This window comes from Prunus avium, chromosome 6 (genome assembly GCF_965620075.1).
Source record: "Prunus avium chromosome 6, drPruAviu1.hap1.1, whole genome shotgun sequence".
NCBI classification, from domain to species: Eukaryota; Viridiplantae; Streptophyta; class Magnoliopsida; order Rosales; family Rosaceae; genus Prunus; species Prunus avium.
The window spans coordinates 32,022,667-32,045,654 of record NC_142289.1 but is presented as its reverse complement, the minus strand read 5'-3'; the positions used below and the strand labels follow the sequence as shown (position 1 = coordinate 32,045,654).

The window sequence follows — 22,988 nt, the reverse complement described above, 5'->3', positions numbered from 1 at the left end:
CTGTGTGTATCAATTCTAGAGGATACTTAACTCTCCAAGCTTGTCCTTTTGGAAACTAGTCTCTGTGTTGTTTTCTCATTTGACATTCTTCACACACACCATCAATCTCTTCCAAGCATGGAAGACCATGAACCATATCTTTTTCTCTTAGTTGTTTGAAACTTCTAAGGTTTAGATGACCCAACCGCTTATGCCAAGTCCAAGTACATTCAGTCACACTAGCCTTCAATGCAATTTGATCATTTTGCATTAAGGATAGAGGATAACACCTATTGTTTTTCATCTTAACCTTGATAACCAGTTTGTCAAGTGCAGGGCCATCGAAAATACAACACATACCCCCACCAAAGAGCAGATAATACCCATGTTCATTGCCCAACACTCAACATATTTTCCTTCAAACCAGGTAGAAACATGACTTCCCTGATGTATTTTCTGCCTGCACCTGTGTCAATCGCCAATGAGCCTATTCCTGCAACATCTACCAGATTTCCAGTAGGCATTTGTACCTTTCCAGTGACATTTGTCCTTACATCAACAAGAAGCTCAACATTTCCAGTCATGTGGTTGCTACAACCACTATCAATATACCAATTCCCATTCATTTTGACCTCAGTAATTGCACTGTTAGCATAAAACAAGTTACCAGAAACCTCCACTTGATTTGCACAGTTAGCCTTTTGCACAGATTTTCCTGCAGTGCACTCTCTAGCCAAGTGACCAAATGTGTCACAATTGTAACATTTTGGCTTGCCTTTATATATGCATTCTCCAAAATGGTACTTAGAGCACACTTTGCACTAAGGCTTCACAGCTTCTTGATTTGCCAGCTGTGATGAACTGAAGCTGTGATTTGGTGCAGGATTGTTCCGCTGAGACTTTCCTTTTGACTCCCATGGTTTCCCCTTAGGATTCCAATTCTTTAGGGACTTAGGACCACTGGACTAAGAGTTACCCTTATTTTGTTGCCTTTTTGAGCTAACGGAGAAGGAGGCAAATGCCTTATCAGTAGCATCAACAGTGTGCATATCAAAACGTTGTTCCTTGCTTTTCAAAATTGCTACAACCTCCTGCAATTCTATAGTCTCCAAGCACTTTGTATTCTCAATGACCAGGCATATAGAATCATATGGCTTACTAAGGCTAATTAGAACTTTCTGTACTAGTCTTTCATTAGACAAATTTTCACCAAACGTTTTCATCTGAATAATCAATTCATTTAGCCTAGTAAGATACCCAGACAGAGTTTCATCATTGTTCGGTTCATTTTTACACATGATTTTTCATGTTATTCACCTATTATTTTGAGTTAGTTCTTGACATTTTATAGCTTTTTACTTCCTTTTTGTGTTTTCTTAGATTTTACCTTGGTTAAAATGAAAATGAGCTAAAAGTGCATTATTGGTTATAAATTCTGATTTTGTTCATTTTCGTAGGTCAACTTCTTGGCCTTGGATCAGCATGCTCCAATGCTCGGATGAGGTGAAGATCTTCATGAAACTTGTTCCAATGGATGTTAACTACAACATATCCAAATTTGAGCTCCATTGGACAAGTTTAGCCTATCCAACTGATCCTATATGTTACAGCAGCTCTGGAATTCCGATTTTGGCCAGCTTTCACCTCCTTTGTGTCATCTTAATTTCTTGTTACCATAACTCTTGGTAACAAGGAATTACCTTTGTAAAAGAGATATTTTCTGAAACAAAGAGCATCTTGGTGAAGACAATAACAAAAGAGCCCATCATGGCAAGGAGACAAGGCTTAAGGCTTTAACAAAAGTAATTGTTTTATATTAAAAGATATTTTGGAAAAGCTGGAAAGGAGGAGAGAGGAGTGCAAAGAGCATCATCCATTGCAATCAGAGAATCCCATAATTTTGCAGAGATTTTTGAGCTGGAGATGAAGCTTGGAGCTAGGGAGCTCAAGGAGGAAGAGAAGGGCAACAAAGCAAGAAGTGGAAGAGATTTCCACCATTGAAGACCTTGAGCTCCCATGTTCACAAAATCTGTAACTTCTTTCTAGTTTTGTTTTGAGTTTGTATTTGAAATAAGTATGAGGAACTAAACTCCATAGCTAGGGCTTAGGTTGAAGCCCTAAACATGAATACCTTATTGTTTTGATGCTTTGAGTGTATGAATTTCTAGATGTTGTTGATGAACCCCATTCACTAATTGAATCTTATGATATGTGTTTGCTTCCTTTGCTTAATCACCTTAGGTTGTATGCATGTAGCTAAAGTTGAGAAGTTGTGTAAGATAACCAAGAACATAATTTCTAATTAGCAACAAATGATTGAACTTGTTTAAGTGAGCATCATGTGAATTGGTTTCTTGACAACAATTGATGAATTCCAATTCACCAAATTAATCTATCCTTGATGTGTGTTTTCCTTGATTGACTACCTTTGAAAGCATGCTTCTTGAGGTTGTTGGGATTATGTGTATCTTCATGTTTTCCTAAGCAATAAATGGATGGAGTAAGAACCATTCATGTGAATTGGTTTCTTGAATACCTAATGTAAACACCATGCTATTAGGATTCTTGTGATGTTCATATTCTCTTTGAACTTAATGGGTTTTTCTTGTAATTGAATCAAAGTACTAAGCACACCTAGATTCGATTATAGGGAAGGCACAAGTATTGTAGCACTCGTACTGCACTTTACGTACATTAGAGAGAATCAATGCGTCTTGATCCACTCGTACTGGTCTTGATTGCGAACATCTTCAACAACACGTTTAGAGTTCATCACTTGAGTATTCATGAACTTGGATAGAATTGTTTAGGGTGGATTCCGAAACCCTAGTGTTTGTTACTTGGTACTTTCACATTTTGATAACTCATCTCTGCCATTCTCATTTAATTTCAAAGTTCATTTACTTTCATGCATTAGAATTAGGTCACTTGAACCAAACCAAACCCCCCCCCCCCCCCCCCGCCCCGCCCCAAATTGTGTTGTGTGTGTGTTTGAAACGTTGTGTGTTTTCTTTATTGAATTCTATTTATTTTCGTAACTGTTTTGGACTTTTGGTCCGCGCTGTGTTCTTTGTGTTTCTGTGCTGAATCTAACCGTATAAAGAACGTGAATTTTGGACAAACGGTTGGAAAGTTATAGGCAAAACACTGGACAAAGGTCGAAACTGGAAAAACAGATAAACGAATCTGCCCAAAAACGACCGGTCGTTACTGTTCAGGCGACCGGTCGCACATGAATCTGTCCAAATAAGACCGGTCGTCACTGTTCATTTTCACTGTTCATGTCACTGTTCATAGGTGATAAATAGGTGATAAAAGGGTGATAGAAAGTGTTGTTTCTGTTTTTCTTTGGTTTCTTGTGTTGTTTCTTTTCTTTTACATTTCTTTACTCATTTCTAGTTTCCCTTTTTCATTTGTGCATTTGTGGTGTGTTAAATAAGTGTTCTTTACGTACTCAAACTAGAACTTATAGGAAGCCGACAAGTTCTTTGTGGGATCGACCCCGTACTTACATAATCTTTACTTCATTAGATTCGTACACTTGCGGGTATTTTTAATTGGTTGTTTGCACATTAATTTGTGTCCTTTTAGGAATGCAACAATCATCACGCATTCTGGCATATTTAAATTCACGCCTCATATTTTGCAATTTTACTGACCTTACTTGATCACCACCATGATACTCTCCATACAGCAAATCCCATGCCATTTTAGCTGATTCAGCATTGGCAATTCGTGGAAAAATCTTGTCTGAAACAGCATTCTGGATAATATCCAGAGCTTTTGCATCTTGCATATAGGCAGCCGCTGTTTTCTCATCATCTACCGCTTCTGAGCTTCCTTCAGCCTTCTTCTTCTTTGGATCTGAGGTCATAACCTATGTTGCACGGACACGGATACAGGGACACGGGAATGTGACACGGCGACACGGAAAATCTCAAAAAAGTAGGACACGGACACGGCTAGGACACGACAATTAAAATAATAATTAATTCTCAATATTTCAAGACAGAGAAACAAGACTTTTATTAAAAATAAAAAACCAAATACAGATAAAATCATACAAAGATACAAAACACATCAAAATAGAGAAACAAAATAAAACATGGTTCACATTCATTATGTCTAATAGTCTAATACCCAATTAATAAAACAAATTCAAATATACTCAACAACTAATAACAAGACTTTTATTAAAAATAAAAAAAGCTCCAAACAAATACAATCATACAAAATACCCACACACAACAGAGAAACAAAATTAAAAATCTGTGAAGCCTAACCTCAGTTTGCAAGAAGGAATCGTCCTTCTTGGTCACGATTTGCAAGAAAGAATCGTCATTCTTGTTGTGTTTCTCTTAAAAAAAAACATAAGAAATAATCTTCACCTCACCACCAAATTCAACTCTTCTACTGCTGTGAAGAGGGAGATAAGAAAAGAAAATAGAGATAGATAACATAAAAAAAGAATTTGAAAACAAAGGGAAAAATGTGGGATTCATTTAGGTTTAAGAAAGTCTTTTTCCACTTTTAACCCATCTTTTTAAAAATATTTCAAATCAGTCCACTAAAGTTTCAAAAATCACATTTAGACCCCAACTTTTATTTTCAAAATTTCAATCTGGTCCCTGCCGTGTCTTGACCGTGTCGGAGCCGTTTCTTGACCGTGTCCCAGCCGTTGACCGTGTCCAACGCGTGTCGGAGGCGTGTCGGAGCCGTGTCGGCGTGTCGGCGTGTCCGACACTCCGACACTCCAGTAGTTTGGAGTGTCGGTGCAACATAGGTCATAACCCCCTTTTCAACCAATTTCCATAACCCATGAGATTTGAAGATCGTCACCATCTTGATTCTCCAGAACTCGTAGTTCTCACCGGAGAAGATCGGAGTTCTCACCTCAGAACTTCCAGATCCAGCCATCTCTTAGCTTAGATGATACGAATCTCAAATCAAAAACTAAATCGAAATCTATGGAGTTCCAGCGACTTCACCTGAACCAGAATGAGCTTGAATGTAGCTCGATTGCAGCACAGTGTACGCCCAGATTTTCAAATGATCGAACCTGGCTCTGAGGCCGGCCATGTTAGCATTTTCAATCTTTAGCTGGGTTTCAATGGAGTATATTTGCAGAGAGAAGAACGAAGAGAAAATGGAAGAATGCAATCTATCAAAATGCTCTGCTTTCTCTCCAAGTCGGAGAGCAATGTGTGTATATTCTTCTTTTTAGCAAACACGCACTAAGGCATGTATAACAAAACCGTTAGCCTTAGCTGGATGCACACAAGCAATATTACATCTCAGCCTTACACTTCTCATTTTCTAAGACAAAGTGAATACACAATTAAATACAAGGCTTATTAATCCTAAACTCATATTAGCTCAAAGCTTATACACTAATAGCCCAAAAAGGGCTATCTTGCTTTGCAATGAGGAATGAGCTCAAAGATATGTTGTTGTGAGCTTGAGCAATGGTGGAAAATGTGAGTATCTGTAGAAGGAGAAGTATAAAGCATAAAGGATATGGTAGTTGAAAAGTCATGGTACATAATTAAGGAGTTAAGGGTGAAACTGTTGATGGGAATCATTTGCATTATATTTATATATTCCATCAGTTGTGGTGTCATCTACAATACCTTATGATCATCGATGATCCATTTGAGATGTTTAACTGAATGTGGATTATTCCTGGTCCTGCCAAGGTAATATGCTTATGTTCTGGTTTGCTGCCCACATAAGCAGCTAAAATGCCAAACAAATACAGTTCTCTCTTGCTGTTTGTATTATGCGCCATTTGATGCTTTGCTCGGCATATTGACAATCTCTTTTGTTAGACTTCTTCATCCACAATAAACTTTGTCACTGTTGGCTTGTGTGGATGAGTGTGCTTTCATTTCATAAGAACTAAGTTGCAAGATGTCATCTATCTTTGGTAGCTTCCTTGGAAGAATCTTTGGACAGCTAAAGAATGTCATCTCTACAAGCCTCACTTTAATTTGGCTTGAAACAGGTCTTAATGCCTCCGTTGGGAGGCCTTCGTTTTGGTGAACCCATTTTATTTGTCAGTCCATGCATCATTTTCATGGTGCTTATTCAATAGATATACGAAATAATTCTTTCGGCAACAAATAATCTCCCAAGAATTGATTGAATTTCGGTTAGCCAACACAAAATTTCTTGTGTCAAGCATGGCTGCATAGGAAACTCCAGTGCCAGCAGAATCAACACTCCATATCTTTTTGCCTGCTGCATCATTGAGCAGAAACCGAAAGCAAATACTCCAGACGGTGAGGCCCAGAAAGATGTATCGTCCTGTGCAATGAGGGACGAACCCAAAGATATGCGAGTTGAAGAAGGAGAAGTAGAAAGCATAAAGGATATGCTAGTTCAAATGCCATGGGAGCAAGGAGCATATGTCTCCAGTGTTTAGAGGAGTACTTCATGGCAAACAGTTTATGAATATGACCATTTGCATTATATTTTGCATGGCAGCATGGAAAAATGGGCCTAGGCGGGTCTGGGCGCCTGGGCAGGTCGGGTGGCTGCTTCTCTACTCTTCTCGACCCAACCAGTGACAGCTACAGCTTCTTCTCCACTCGTCAGAGAAAGAGGAGAGACGATGGAGGTAGAGACGATAGAGGCGGAGAGATGAGAGATAAGTGAGGATAGGGCGTTGTCCAAAAAAAAAAGGTGAAGCTAGTGTTAGTGAAACGCTGTGTTTCACTTATGGACTGGTATTTTAACAAGGTTCTCTTATGGGCTTGGGCCACAATCACAACCAAAATTTTTATCTACTAGCCTAATCCTATTCATTCATATTTAAGATCCCAGAGATAACGTAGCCAGCATGACATGATGAAAAAGGATAAACATTGTATCAGTCCCTGAAAACAACCCATGCCCAAAATTGATAAGCTCAAACTCTACTCTGAAAAACTAGTCTGCACTCAAGTCCACTGAGCTCAACTACCTCTTTGAAATCTGATTTGCTATCTCCTCGAAGTACCCAATCACACGCTGCCACGCCAAAAGGGCCCACAAAGATTAATTATAACGGAAATTCCCTAATTAGTCTGTATAAAGCTATTCTAAACCACACCCATACTGGCTCTCGTTGGCATTTAGCAGCTACAGTCAATGCCAAACATCGTCGTCTTCGTCTTCTTCTCTTCTCTGAAACTCTCTCTCTATAAATATATTCTCTCTGTATATATTATCTCTTTCTAAAACGAAAACGTAAAAGTGAACATGCAAAGACTATTTGCTGCGAGGTCTCAATGCTCTGCAATTTTCAAAAATCGGAGAAAGTGTGCTTCTTTTTCTACCGCTTTACTCTTCGATGATACTCAGATTCAGGTCTCTCTCTCTCTCTCTCTCTCTCTCTCTCTCTCTCTCTCTATATATATATATATATATATATATATATATATATATATATATATTTAAATCAAGTTGGCAAGTAGAAGTATTTATGTTGATTACATTTTTTTGCGAAAATTTGGAGAACAGTCTGTTGGAAATTTTATATTATTTAATAATATTTAATTTCTAAAGTGAATGAAGTAATTAATTTACATTCATATTAGCAAACGATTTTAGTGTTCTTTAGCACTGACACAATTTTCTGTTTTTTTTGTTTTTGTTTTTGTTGATATAAATACAGTTTAAAGAAAGTGTTTCTCAGTTTGCACAAGAACACATTGCCCCTCATGCGTCAAAAATAGACCACACAAATTATTTCCCTCAGGAGGTGAACTTATGGAAACTCATGGGAGATTTTAATCTTCATGGAATTACTGCACCAGGTAGACTTTCATCATGTTATGTAAGAGCTTTTCTAACTACAGTTAGTTTAAACTCTATTGGGGTTTGAATGTCTTATCGTTTTTGTTTTAATTCGTGTTTGTGTACAGAGGCAATTTTGGTTGTGGATGTGATGCTATGTGGGTGTTGCTCTTTGTTTTAGGAAGCTTCCCCTTTTTTTAATTGAAAATAATATAAATTTTTTGTTTGGATGTGCTTCTACCCGCGATATTTTTGGGCCTCAGTTGTTAGGATCACTAGTTCTTACTTACATGACAATTTTTTAGCTATTATAAATTTGTAGTCTAGCATGCAGTATGATAGAGAAATAAAATGTTCCAAGAACATCTTAATATGTAGCATGTGTTGGCCCCCTCACCTCCTTTGTCATACGAGATGTCCAACCTATTTTGAATTGGAAGATGGAATTACTATTCCAAGGCTATGATCAAAGATCATACTTTATTTGCAATTCATGCAGGATGCAGTTGTCTTGTTAGAAACTATAAACCTCTCATTTCTTTGTGCATTTGATTGAATAATCTGCAGTTTCATGGGTTTAGAAACTTGACCATGGGTTGTCTTGTAGAGGAATATGGAGGGCTTGGTCTTGGTTACTTGTATCACTGTATAGCTATGGAAGAAATAAGTCGTGCTTCAGGGTCTGTTGGTCTCTCATATGGTGCTCATTCTAACCTGTGCATCAATCAATTGGTAAACAAACGAACTGAGTTCATCTGTGACAGCATTTGCGCATATCTGATAAACTTGTACTTTTTTATTTGGTAGGTGAGGCATGGAAACCCTACTCAGAAACAGAAGTATTTGCCAAAGGTTCTACCTTCGTTTGATTCAATTTTATGCATACCAGTGTAGTATTTACAATTTTACAGGCATGCTTAATTAGAGATGAAGAGTTCTGGCGGATTCCACTTATCTCTGCTATGATGATTATCTTATTATTTATAATGATAATGATGATTATTTATCCAAAATGTGCATTGCAATCATTAGCATGTAGAGAATTTTGACATCTCTCTTCATCATCAAACTGAATTTCTTTTATAGAACTTTGTTCCTCATGTGTTATTGCTTACTATTTCGGTTGCCGTCACATCTTCAAGCACTAATTTATTTAAGCTGCTTCAGCCAATTAAGCATGAGATCATCAATGATTTCTGACCCAGAAGTTTGCAATGGTTTCCTATATGATTGGACTCTTACTTTTCATCTACTAGGTGGACAAGCTGTTTTTCATATTTGTATGTTTTAATTGCACTTATTGTCATTCATTGTCATCACTCTGTAGTCAGATTTACCATATCTTTTATTTGTTGTTCTCTCAAGTTTTGTGGGGGAAGGAGAGGAATGGAAGATGGTGTGGCCTAATGCTGGGCTTGTAAATTCTGTAGGGATGGCTGGATAGTTTAGTTGAACAAAATTTTAGGAACCAGTCAAAAGTATCTATCTTTCTGGAGAAGAAAAAAAGTTAGATTACTTGAGTATGGCTCATAGTCACTAATATACTATGGCATGTGACATGCATATCCTGATGAGTGTTAGGAGAATTTAATCATGCAGTCTGCTAATTATTTGGTTTTGAATACATTTTAACAGTTTTTGTGTGGGCTATACTAATTAAATAAAACTTTAGTGATTTTATTAATAAAATACTGATCAGAAAACTTCCTGGGTAGCTTGATATACCTTTTTCCTTCTTCTCTTATCTTCCAACCCATTAAGTAGGTATTATTTATGTCACATGAAATCATCTTTCTTCTGTTCTAGAGTCTTTCTTAATTAGTTAATTTCAATTTCTTTCCTTTTTGATTGACAAAGTCTCATCTTTCATTCTGTAGCTTATCAGTGGCGAGCATGTGGGGGCTCTTGCAATGAGTGAACCCAATTGTAATTTATGTGCATTACACTTCTTTCATCTTACACTTAAATTCTGAGTATTATCTAGGTTCATTTAAGGTAATTAGGCTGATCTCTCTCTCCCTCTTTCTCTCACTCTCTCTCTCTCTCTGCAGCTGGTTCTGACGTTGTTAGCATGAAGTGCAAGGCTGATCGTGTAGATGGGGGTTATGTCTTAAACGGGAACAAGATGTGGTGTACCAATGGCCCAGTCGCTCAAACATTGGTATGTTTTGTTAGAATTGCTTTAGCTAAGCATGGATATTACTACCCATATGCTTCTCTCCCTCTCTCTCTCTCTCTGTGTGTACATGGCAGGGGGGTGTAAGTGCACTCATCTGTTGCTTGTATTGTATGCTCTGACCGTTGGATATTTGTCAAATTTACTTTTTGTAGCCATAATGAAAACTGTCTAATATATATGCAAGAGTAGAATTTGTCTGACTTGTACATATATATTATTTTTATGTAGTTTGTGCTTAGAGCATCTTTTCCCAGGAATGTGAGAGGTTTAAGTGGTTCCGCTCAAGAAAACCCTTATTTTTGGGAAAAATGGTGGCTTGGCCTCTGCTTGTAAGGTTCAGGGTGGGAAATTAGATAGAAATTTCGTCACGAAATCGGGTGTCGGTGTCCCGAAACGTCCAGTTCGTTGAGGGCTTCGTTTGGGTTTGTCTAGGGTGTTGGCTTGTCCTGGGTTTTCTTTGTGGTCTGTGGGCGCTGGGTTGTTTTGTTTTTTAGTCTGTTTCTCTGTCTTCTGTGGTTTCCTTATCCACTGCTGTATTTTGCTCCTTTCTTAATACATTCGTTTCTATTCAAAAAAAAAAAAAAAAAAAAAAAAGTGAGAGGTTTAAGATTTCGTATGGCTTACTCTGGGAACCTATTGAATAGGCTAATGCACAAGATGTCTCCTGATGCAGTCTCTAGATGACCATTGAGAACCATTCCATGAATAATCTCGAGGATGATTCTGTCATCATTGAATTGCAGCAGATGTGGACTTTCTTTGTTTAATATCCCAATGTTTTAACTTACACATGTGAAGGACTAAGTTTTATAACTAAGTTTTATTACTATGATTGCTATCAGGTGCAGCTCTCAATGATATGCATGCTATACTATGTCAGCCTATAATTGTAAACATTTACATTGGCCCACATTCATTAGGAGTTATGTTTTAGTGGTTATACTAGTACTGCATTTTCAGAGCAGTGTCTTTAGCATACTATTTCATTTTGACAGTACTAAAGGCTCTGTATCGCTATATCATATTAATATTTCTGTAGCGTGTACATACATATATGCATGCACATGTGAATTTATCATCTCATTTACCTGATATTTAGAGTTGGATCAGGTTGTTTATGCAAAAACAGACATAACAGCGGGCTCAAAAGGAATTACAGCATTCATCATTGAGAAGGGAACACCCGGGTAATTAATTGTGTCAGACGACTCTAATACGAACCCGACCTGTTTATTGATCAAGTTGTTTGTGTTAACCCGTGTATTTTACAAGTTAGAAACTAAGTATTAGGAACTTTAGGAACTTAAGGAATTTTTGGATCCACAACATTTATTAGATCAAGTACAATGACGATCTTTTCTCTAAATTTTAGTTAGGTCCCTCCTTCAGTAATTTGTTTGCCCAATTTTATAGGTTGCTTGTACATTTTTCAAAAAGTTCTGCTAGCACTATTATAATGTTGAAGCATTAAACATAATTACTACTACATTTACTTAAAGTTTAAAATACTTTACTTTCATTCTACATATCCATTTTACATTCATATATATAGGGTAGAAACAAGATCAATGATGAATTTAAAATAATGTAGAAACAAGATATGTAAAGGATAAACTTAATTAAGCATTTTAGTAGAAGTGGGTGGAATAGAAGCACTCCGTATAACTCTATAGTGCTCTTAGGCGACATCGCAGCCCTAAATGATCCCAAAAGATGTAAGCAGAAGAGAAGAAAATGAAGCCTACTTGCAATGCATAAAATCAAACCATAATAACAAAATGCATGATGAATATTTTGAATTCCCTCACTTTTATGAAGTTATTTATGCCTCAATGCAGGTTCAGTACTGCTCAGAAGTTAGACAAACTCGGCATGCGAGGAAGTGATACGTACGTCCAGAATGCTTTAAGTGAAGTTGTCTAGTTTGGGAGTACATTCCCTTCTTCGTTCTCTCTTTTTCTACTAATAGTGGCAATGGTCTGAGCAGATGTGAACTTGTCTTTGAGAATTGCTTTGTTCCAGAAGAAAATGTTCTTGGGCAGGAAGGAAAAGGTGTAGTGATACTTGTATTTACAACTTTCATTATTGGAAGGAGATCATTTGGATACGTTGCATGTTATATTACTTAGCAAGCAATGATATGTTACATATATTGAATCTGATTGCTCATCTATCTTATGGCTTTAATTTGAACCTTCTGAGCTGCTCTTTACTATTACGGTTGTCAGAACTCACTGTTAGAGCAGAACGAAGTTGCTTTTGGGCTTATTCTTCCGTCACTGTAACTGCTCAGCCATACTCGTTTTGGTAACATATGATGAACTTAGCTATGCCAAGAGTTTTCTGTTATAGCACCGACCTCCTATAGTATCACCTAAAGCAGTTAGAAGGACTTTCTTATCCTAATTTGAGTGATAAGTTGATTACGCTTTGAATCTTGAAACTAATTGCTTCCCGGGGAAATTCTTGTTGAGGGAATGTAGATACCATTGATATTGGAATAACAAGTGGAATCTTTAGGAGTTTCTTTTTTTTGGGGTCATTTATCCTATGTACTTAGTATGGGTAGCAAAAGCATCTTATGCAGTCATGATTCTGGTTCAACCTGCATTGTTATTGCCCTTTCTTTCAGGTGTCTATGTCATGATGTCCGGATTGGATTTGGAGAGGCTTGTTTTAGCAGCTGGACCCCTGGGCATTATGCAGGCATGTATGGATGTTGTCCTTCCTTATGTTCGACAGAGAGAGCAGTTTGGCCGTCCAATTGGAGAGTTTCAGCTTATACAGGTTTATTGTTGTATTTACACAACTTAAGTTGATGTTTCTAGCTCCTGTTTGTACTTAAATTGTAGCCTTTATGCTGTTAACGAACTTGAAATTACAGGGGAAAATTGCTGACATGTATACTGCTTTGCAATCATCAAGGTAAAAAGATTTTTATTCCTTTATCACCGCTTTTCTTTGTTTATTTCTTGTAATATTCACCTGGTAGCAGAGTTAACCATTTCTCTCTTTTTGTCCCCCCTTCATGTTCAGGTCCTATGTGTATTCTGTTGCAAGGGAGTGTGACAATGGAAAAGTTGACTCAAAGGTGCTGTTGGGGTTTCTGAATTTTTTTCCTTCACTTAAGTTATAATTTTATCAGTTTTAGCATTTGGCAAAAAAAGCTTTGGCTTAGGCAAATAATAACTCTTCTTGATACAAATTTTCAGGATTGTGCTGGAGTTATACTCTGTACGGCTGAAAGAGCCACACAGGTAGCTTTGCAGGTAAAAGATCCTGGATAAATTCCATTCTATCTCTTATTTTTGCAAATGAGTAATTTTTAAACATAAACCCCAGTCAGGCCAACCAATTTGGTCTTAGTTGAATATACAAATCATATTCTACATATTGCTTGAATGGCATGGCATAGTATAGTTCATTATTTCCATTCACATGGTTAAGTCTATTTTGAATGTTGCAGGCTATACAATGCTTAGGCGGTAATGGTTATGTAAATGAGTACTCAACTGGTCGTTTCCTTCGAGATGCCAAACTATATGAGATTGGAGCAGGGACTAGTGAGATCAGAAGGATGATAATTGGTCGTGCGCTATTTAAGGAGCAGTGAGAGACTGATGTCCAGTTGCTGAACTGCGATAATCCGCAATACTCAAGCACTGTATCCAGGATACACCTGATGTTGCAGTCAATCATTTAAGTTTACTTCACACACATATTTCGGAATACAGAATCAAGAAAGGTTTGAACCCAAATGTACACTGGTTTATCCATGATAGCAGAAAAAATGGCTGACTTAAATAGATTGATCTTCCTGGCATTAGACGAGAACCAGAGTTTTCTTCTGGTGATTAAGAAACTAAATTGAGAAATTGAATTTCTTTTTTTCACTCTTGCTGGAAAATCATACTCAATTTTATGTACTCTAAAGTCTAAACCATTGTCGGAAATAAAAGAGAAGCCTTGTTTGGTGGTTGTTGTTGCGTAGATACAGCTGCACCAAAATGGATTAAGCTGCATCCTCAACTTGTGATACTCGCAAGTGCACGAGCCGTTCGGTAGTATAGCGTATGTAAGTGCGAGGTCGATCCCACGAGGATTGGTGATTGAATGATTCAATTCATTTTTCCTACACAAAACAGAAATGAAAAAGAAATGAAATAAATAAAACAAGGAAGAAAGAAATAACTAACTCAAGCAGATAAGTTCCCAAGTTCAATTAGATTAATGGATTGATTCTAGCTAAAGTATGATTAAGCCATGGTGTGTGGTCATAACCTTGTGTTCCTAATTCCCTAATTTGATCATTTGTTGTCTAACCTAAAATTAAGCATTAGGAACCCATTAAGCATAGAAGAACAATTTAAACAACCAAGCATGTATCTAATCCCTGTTGTCGAATGTCCATACATACTCTTCCTATTCATAGTTCAATTCGAATTAAAGCATGGTGTCTACTCTTAATTCACACCAAGATAACTAACATGCAAGCCTAAATGGTGATCAATCATTCAAACTAGCATATTAACTTATAAGCATAATGAATAAGAACAAAAATCATAATTGAAACTTGGAAACTAATCAAACTTGAAACTAAAGAAAAGAATTTACATAACAATGAAAATTAAGTAGAACTTGGAAAAACTTAAGGAGAATTTCAGCACAAAGATCTCATTATAACAATTGAAAACTAGAAAGAGAAACTAAGAGAATTTTAGGGAGAGAAGGGAAGGGAGCTCTAGAGAAGTGTTTGAGAGCTCCCCCCCTTGGGGTGTGTTTACAAGCTTAGAGAACTTCCCTATTTATAGGCCTAGGGGAAGTGAAAATCTGAATTCAATATGGCTAATGCATACAACACTTGTTTTATAAAATCTGAAATGGTTGATGCACTTGTATTAGAAAATCTAAATTGGGTGATGCACTTCACCAATAGATCCCACCAGCAGCCCTAGCTCATCTTCATGTCACCATGACCAAGCTTCCAACCAGAAATGATAGCTCATACCTAGCTCACCATGACCAAGCATCCAACCAGCACATGCTGAGGTCAGCATGACCAGCAACTTCAAGGGCTTACAACTTGGGCTTCTCTTAATCAAATTAGGACTTTAAGCACTCGAAATTGAAGTTCAGAATGTCTTCTTTCCAGCCATATGTTATTTGGGCCAATCCAAGGTCGGAGGAAGAAGTTAAGGCCGAAACAAATTGCTAACTCATTTTTCGCGCTGATAAGATCCATCCTGAGCATGGTTCTGTGTTTGCTAGGTAACGGACTCCAGATTTATCAAATGGGGCTGAATTTTGGATATGTTATAGTACACACCAATTGGAACAACTTTCATGAAGAATGTGGCCTCATTCGAGCTATGTAGGTTGTTGAAACAAAGCTTGCAATATGACCTACGGAACTGGACTGGCAGGGGGCTGTAGCCAAAATGAGTTTGTCTTTAAGCTCTTCATCCATTCATCCAAATTAGGCCTTAACATGTTTGAATTGCATGAATTATGCTCTCTAAAGCCATCATTATTACCTAAAGCTCAATGAACTGAAAGATAAACACAAAAAGGATTAAAAGCACAAGTTTAACTCAAAAACATAACCAAATCATAAGCTAGAAGGGTACAAAATGATATACAATTATGAACCGATCAGTTGTCAAGAGTCCTTTTTGGCTGAGTAATGAGTAAGGGTTCTACAGTCACTTTGCTTTGAACACACCGCTGAAGGTCGGAGAAATAAACCAAAAGATGTAGGGTTTGAAATCCTACTGTATGATTGAGGTTTGACTAGTAAGATCTGGACTTTGCATCTCTGTTTTTTGTTTGGCTAACTTGAAATATAATGAGATTTAGAACATAGAATTTGACGTTTATTATCTTACAGGGTATCAATTTATAAATGAGAGGTGGTGGTTAGGATGTGTTAATGGCGGTGGTACCCTCATGTCATGTGATGGTGGGTCGGGGTGTGGTGGTGGCGATGGTCATATGTTGGTAGTATAGGTGCTGGTAGTAGATGGTCATTGTAATGTGGTAGTAATAGAGGTGGTGGGTCTGGTGGCATCGTCCAGGGCAATCTGGTGGTAGTAGAGGTGGTGGCGATGGCAGCTTACATGTTTATTTTCTGTTCCAAGTTTCTTTTCACATGGCAGCTTACATGTTTGTTTTCTGTTCCAAGTTTCTTTTCACATGAAAATTTTAAATTTCTTTGTTTATGAATCCAAACAAGGGAATTGATGTGTGTTAATGTAGATATTCTGACTTCTACCTTAATTCCAAGATTATATCCCTCATTTGTCCGCACAGAGTAGAGCTTGAGGCAAGTCAGGAACAAATTTAAAAGTTCTTCACCTCACAGGAGCAAATTTATATCGTGGTCAGCATCCTAAACACCAAACTTTGTTCCTCCGACTTTAGTACCAAACGCCAAATTAACTTTAAAAATTCTTTCATCTTCTCCACTAAGGCGGAGACGTAAGAGAACATATCCAACAATTTACACTCAACAAGTCACAGTACTACATATTTAATTTCAATGGGAAAGAGTTCAATCTCTAGAAGGCCAAACACGTTTCATTTTCAAGTTGTGTTTGGCCTAGGAAATCTGGAAAATACATAACTAGGTTCTGGTGTGCATTATTTGCATAAGCAGATAAAGTTACAACAACCTAATGACAACCCTGGATTTTATTCTTTTTAGACCCTGATTACTGTTGGGGAAGAATCTGGCTGGCTCACTGATGAGGACTTTGACATTTCCAGCATGACTGGGGCTTGTTCCAAACAACTTTGAGTATCGTCACTGATCATTCCGATGGTCATCTTCTCCACTTCTTCCTGGGTATATATATGAATTTTGGAGACCACATTGCAAAACTCACTGCATCAAGAACCCATCATTTTCAAAAGGTCATATAAAAAAAATGTTCATATGGATTGTTCAGAAAACTCCAAAACAACATTTCCTGACAGCAAAACAACATATTCTTCTGCAGTTAACCAAGCTAAGATGAAATGGCGTTTTATAAGTCAGGCTAAAAAGAAGAAGAGAAAAACACACGGAGACACACACACATCGCATCTCTGTCTACAAAGGGGAAAAATGAAAAGAACAAATTAATTCTTTAAGTACACATCTTCTTGTTGCCTTGCTTGGTATCCTAAAAACCCAATTGTTAACCGAAATTAGAGCTGCATTTATGTTATTGCTTCCTATGACATAAAAGACTATGCATGAGTATATCGTTCAAAAGAACTAGGCAAACATAAAAGTTTAATTCAGAGAGAGAGAGGGAGAGAGAGACACTTACTGCCATGGGTCATCCCCAACAACCATGACATCATTCTCACTGTCAGTGTACAAGATCCGCCATCCTTTATCAGAATCTCGTAGAAGACCTTCCATGCTAAATAACCGTTCTAGTTCACTCAGCAGGTCACCATAGCCATTCAATTTCGAGAGATCAATGGCTCTTCCCACTAAGCTGCCTTGCTTGTGAACCTTCACTCAATATATGTAACATCAGTTGGGAAAGATGTCCAAGACATGGCAAGTTACAATCCAACTTGAGGGCTACTGTAGCTTACCTTTGTACAACTCCTCTTACTGGAACTCTGAGAGTTTGGAGTGGGATTTTCCCCAGTCAAGGAAAACCCAAAAAGTTTACATCCAGTAACAGTTCCATTAAAGTCTTCATCATTGGGATTTCTTGGATTTGGCACTAAAGTGGGAGAAGCAGAGCTACTCTCCTGCGGCTTGTGCTCACTAGGTTTATTTGGCCTTCCAACTTCGTTTCTTGTAACTCCCATTTGCATAGAATACGGGTTGATTTTCATATTCTCCCTGGGTAAGTTAGTAGCATTAGAGCACATCACAGGATCTTGGCCAGCTCTTCGAATGTCGCCATAAGGAAAATATATATTTGGAAGGGATTCAGAGCCTAGAGAGAAAAAATTTGGTTTGGGCGCTTGATAAATGTTGAAAGATGTGCAACCAAGGTTGGATTCCCAATCACCTAGGGTGAAATTTGCTTTTCCTGTCAAAGATCTCAATGGGCATATTTCTTGACCTTGCAAGACTTTTGGAAACCTATCAGATTCCGCAAATCCTGTGTAGGTGGAGTGGCGAGCCCTCATAAGCTCGCCAATAGTAGCCTTCTGTGTTGCATTTGATGCAAGACTTGGATGTGCCGGAGCTTGCATCTCAAAATCTTGCGGGCGGTTTACAGTATCACATCCATACAAGGGTGATATGAAACCTATATTTTCTTGACCTTGCAAGACCTTAGAGGATTTAACTGATTCCTCAAAGTCCATAAACCCAACCCCTCCAGCTGCAAGAAAATTGACACATTGAGGATAGAAGTTGAAAAAATGAAAAATTCTTGCTCTGGTTGGGAAGTATTGTACCAGTTATGGAGTTGTTGGGCGGGGTTGCCTGCAGACTTGTCCGCAGTTTCTTCATCAATCTTGGAGAAGACTGAATGCTCAAAGGTGGAAGAGAAACGGAAGGATCAATCTCCCATGGGGAGACTCGTTCTTGATGATCATTTCCTATATCTTCATCCCATCTGACCTGGTAAATGTAAAATAAAGGGGTAAGTATAAGAATTGCTGCAACACTGCAATAATAGAATTATAGCTCTTGAAGTTGTCGTCTCTTTACACAAAAGGAAGTGTGTAGTGGTGCACGGTTAGACACAATTAAATAAGAAAGCAGCAGTGTCAATTGATGGGATCCATTTGAAACCATAATCTTCCCATTTGTTATTCTAAGGATCAACATTTGTGCCATGGACAAGTACTTCTTCAAATGAAAGAGAATATTAATCCAATAAAAGTACCAAGGGGAGAAAAGGTATTTTCTCAGTGAGGTTCATCAGATAGTTGGCCCCAAACAGTGTAGTGTAAATTTTCATTCTTCTCTCTCTCTCTCTCTCTCTCTCTCTCTCTCTACATCTATTTTCATTCGAAATGAATTGGGAAGTTGGGGTGCAGTTCATTATTGTTTTAAAAAAAGGAGAATAAAATACAAAGCATACCATCAAGCATCTCCATTTGGAATTAGGCCATCCATAGGGATCCAAGTCGCTGATGCCAGTCACTACACCACTACACCTACAAGTTGTATGAATAGAAAATTTAACAAGGAAAATATGCTGGCTATGCCATTTAATCTACTTATAAATACCTTCTTTCCGGTGAATCATCCCTATCAAATCTCATTTTGAATCTTGTCCCGGTGGTCACTGGATTAGCAATGCTTCTGACATACTTTTGGTAGGGGATGACAAATTCTGCATGGCTTGCCCTGCATTACCGCAATTTAAACAAGTTCAAAGGTTCTGTTCAATGCATAAGCCCAACCTAGCATGTTTACAAATCTCCAAGGAATCAAGTGACAAAAAAGATGCTATTATACACATGAATAGTCCCAGCTTAGTTAAAAAGCCTGATATCATGTGAAGATTGTAACAGCCACAATTTTGTTTTTACTTTTTGAAATCCTAGTAAATCGTCATTTCGTTGCATTAGAGTGCTCCCATTGCATGTGCGACATTTCCCCACTGCTTTTCATAATGCATGCAGTCCATCACTTGTAGTTCCAATTAGTAATGAATTAATAGTGAACTATGTTAGGCAGTAACCTTAGGAGCTCCTTATGAATTGCTTTAACCCTCCTGGCCCCTTCTATAGGCAATGATAAATAATAGCCTCCTAAATACATAAAATAAATTCATTAACGTAACAGAGGAATTTAAAAATATTTCTCCAGTAGATATCTCCAATTCAAACACGATGAATAAGAGAATAACTACAATGCTAGGCATGGAAATCATTTTAAAGAAAAAAGGTGCATAGGTTAAAGAGAAGAAGACTTGAAGAATGTCAAGTGAACTGCACCATTGGGTGCTTCCACGTTAAAAAAAATTGGCAAAAGAAATATCAAATTTTTTATATGTAAGAAACAAACTATTAAAGGAAAATTAAATAACTATCTGAGAGAGACATCACTGTCATTAAGCATACAATGGAACGATAGGAACCACAACTAAGCCTTGTATAAACTATAAAGAGAGAATCATCCTTAAACGAATGATATGCACAAAACATAGGAAAAACAACTTGGTAGATTCTGAAGTTAATAGATTACTAGGTTTTTTGGTAGGTTTCCAAGCAACTCTGCTGTCTATTGGCAGAGGAAACAAAAAAATAGTGCTAACCATTTTACTGATGCTCGTGTCTCCCCATTTCTAGACTGTTAGATGTCTAGTAAAAATCAAAGCCAGAAACATTGTATGTGAACCATCAATGATAAGCAGGATGCCCTAGGACATTCCCAGAAGTACAGTTTTATGAGTTGTGGCCATTTCCTATTTCTTTAGTGTACTTCCTGATAAAGGAACCTCAGCCTGGTAGTTTATAATGTTACAATACTTCAGTCCCCTAGGACGTTTAGGGAAGTAAAGTTTTGTTTTCTATCTTTTGTGTGGCAGCATACTTCAATTATCTTCGGCACACAAGATCAAGACAAACATATTTGAAGAGTACAGGAAAATATGCATTTTCAGATATTAAGTACTAGGTTTGGCTTATTGGGAGGATACACAATAAATTAGTGATCTAATGAAAAAGGCTACATATAAAGATACACAATATACCATGGGGGTACTGATAGAATCATATTTCCATTGATTTCATCAACCAGTACCACCAAAGAGTTGATACTATTATCGCCAAAAAGTAAAGTGGAATAATAAAATAAAATACACAATACATGATAAAATTTCCAAATAGTAGTCGTACCTAGGGCTGTAGAATACATGAAACATGCTCTTAGTGGATATTGCATTAGCCACAAGAGAAAGAACACTGGGATAAGAATTCTGGTTGCCCACAATTGAATCAGGAAGACCATTTCTAGGTCGAACAGCTCTTCTAATTCCCAACCTTAGCTCTCCATTTTCACCCCTACAAAGAACATTATAAATGATTCATGCTATCAAGATTACCAGACAATGAACACAATCAAGCAAATTTTTAACGCCACAGAGACGTCAAAATAATCTTGTTCCTAGGACATAATATTCTTATTCATGATAATACACATAACACAAGTCAATATCCTACCATGTGTGAAAACCTCATTTTTGCCTTTGGGGCATTAAGTATTTGAATATACGTATATACTCAACCAATATACGGACAATCAACGCTTTACCATCCTAAGTAATATTAAATAACTCCTTGACAATGAAATCTCCAAAATCAATCAAGCATTAATGTCACTTATATAAATGACATATTTTCACTACTTCTCACCGTTTTAAAGATCAAAAACAGCCTCCAAATTGGAAAAGAACAAATTTGAATGATAACTAAGCCTTCGCCAATTGTCACTAAAATAGGAAATTAATCGCAGTTACCTCAAAAAAAGCACAGCATCCCCCGAGACAAGATTCTTTTGGCTTATAAAAATACTCCATCCTGTAGTGAGCAGGTGTCGCCTTGGCTGACCTGATGAGTAATACAAACTGAATTGTATCAAATTTAATCATCAATCAAACTACACAGAGAGTTATAAATAATTTACCTCTATAAATATGTCGAAACCTCCACTCCACCCCATGCAAGTCCTTTGCAACAAGCTCTTGAGAGGGCCTCTGCTGCTTATAGTCCTACAGAAAATAAAAAATATGTTTAAAGTTACACAGAAATATCTTCTTTGAACACCAGAGAAATATAAATGCATGGATTTGTACCAAAGGAGGAAAACAGTCCTCAGCAGCTCTGCGAGGAACAGAGAACCCTCCATGGGTACTGGTGTCGGAAGCTGTAAGTGTTTTGCAGAACATGTGAGGGGTTGATTTTGTAGGTGATCCTCCATCCCCCTCATCCACTCCTAACTCTTCAAGCTCTTTGCCGTCTAAATTTGTTCCTACCAACTGTAGAATACCCAGAATTGGCACTCATTATAACCATTACAGAAAGATAAAACTGAGCAGCCTTAAAGAAAAGATGCATTCTAACAGAAACTTTAAATCTACAATGATAAAGACTTAAGAAGTCACATAGAACACTGTCACTCCGAGTTTCCAACAGGAAACATGTAATTTCTAGTACATGGTCAGTTTTTAGTTACTTAACCAAGATGAAGTACCTTCAATGTCAATCAAGAATCATACCTCTGGCTGAGGAAGCAAAGTGACATGTGTATAGACCTCATCATTTTCCTTGTTAGCCTGTCTCAAGAATTCAATAGACAATAAATTCATAACCAAACAAAAAAAGCAAGCATATTTGGAAGAAGAAAAAAATTACAATGTTGGAAATTCTATATGGAAGTATGCATAAAGAATTGACATTGGTACTTACAAGTAGCTGGACATTCACAACCTTGCAGAAGATCTGTGGCTGGAGATCAAAGGTGGGCATCTCCATGGAAGAGAAAGGAGAGGATGAGGCAACTTGTTCCAAGTGACCTTGTGGGAAGTAGACAACCACATTCCCTTTCTTGGGCAGTGAGATGAGTGGACCAGCACAAGCATGCCAAAGCTCCAAATAAATTGAAGAAGCCACAGGAGCTGAAGATGAATTTGACGAAGATGAAGAAGTTGAAGAGGACAAACAATAAACACAACCACCACCCACCTTGTCACAATCCCCATTACAATAAGAACTCTTCTCCACCTCAGTCACTGCATGGTTCAGATCAATTTCCATGAACACCCAGTAATATTTATGTTCCCCAGAGTTGCTCAACAGAAAGCACAATCCAGTAAACAATCCAACAGCAGAAGTAGCAAGAAATTGAAAACAACAAAAGATGGGGATTAGAGTAAAATGAGTAATCAAACGGGAAAAGTAAAGGGTACCCACAAAGCAAAAATAGAAAATTGGAAATGAGGAGGTCAAATCATGTCAAGAAATTCTCATACTTCGAGGGGTACCTAGAAAGCTAAAACAGGAGAGGAATGTGTGGTATGAGCAGATGAAGAGAAAAGAAGAAGAAATTCATATTTGGTTTGCAGGAAAACCCAGTAGTCAG

The 22,988-nt window shown here is 37.5% G+C and overlaps 2 protein-coding genes across 4 annotated transcripts; one reads left to right on the top strand and one right to left on the bottom strand.

The window, feature by feature from the left end:
- Positions 1–7,074: 7,074 nt before the first annotated feature.
- On the top strand, positions 7,075–13,927 carry IVD (isovaleryl-CoA-dehydrogenase). 3 transcript variants are annotated; one of them, XM_021975214.2, is made up of 14 exons: positions 7,076–7,329; positions 7,637–7,778; positions 8,366–8,490; positions 8,566–8,610; positions 9,636–9,684; positions 9,810–9,919; positions 11,048–11,124; positions 11,776–11,826; positions 11,925–11,989; positions 12,570–12,724; positions 12,822–12,862; positions 12,974–13,028; positions 13,150–13,206; positions 13,404–13,927. In XM_021975214.2, the coding sequence occupies exons 1-14, from the start codon at positions 7,222–7,224 to the stop codon at positions 13,548–13,550; spliced, it is 1,227 nt and encodes a 408-aa protein (XP_021830906.1). In that variant the 5' UTR covers positions 7,076–7,221; the 3' UTR covers positions 13,551–13,927. The 3 variants fall into 3 exon arrangements, with proteins under 3 accessions (XP_021830915.1, XP_021830906.1, XP_088111212.1); XM_088255086.1 differs by having other exon boundaries at positions 7,088–7,329; positions 8,326–8,490; XM_021975223.2 differs by lacking the exon at positions 9,636–9,684 and having other exon boundaries at positions 7,075–7,329; positions 8,366–8,458.
- A 2,444-nt stretch (positions 13,928–16,371) lies between these two features.
- Positions 16,372–22,988, bottom strand: ARF4 (auxin response factor 4). Its single transcript, XM_021975116.2, has 12 exons — positions 22,316–22,988; positions 22,126–22,182; positions 21,703–21,885; positions 21,534–21,618; positions 21,367–21,457; positions 20,747–20,911; positions 19,131–19,250; positions 18,982–19,057; positions 18,350–18,515; positions 17,528–18,273; positions 17,251–17,441; positions 16,372–16,820 (listed from the first exon to the last, which is right to left on the bottom strand). The coding sequence occupies exons 1-12, from the start codon at positions 22,661–22,663 to the stop codon at positions 16,637–16,639; spliced, it is 2,412 nt and encodes an 803-aa protein (XP_021830808.1). The 5' UTR covers positions 22,664–22,988; the 3' UTR covers positions 16,372–16,636.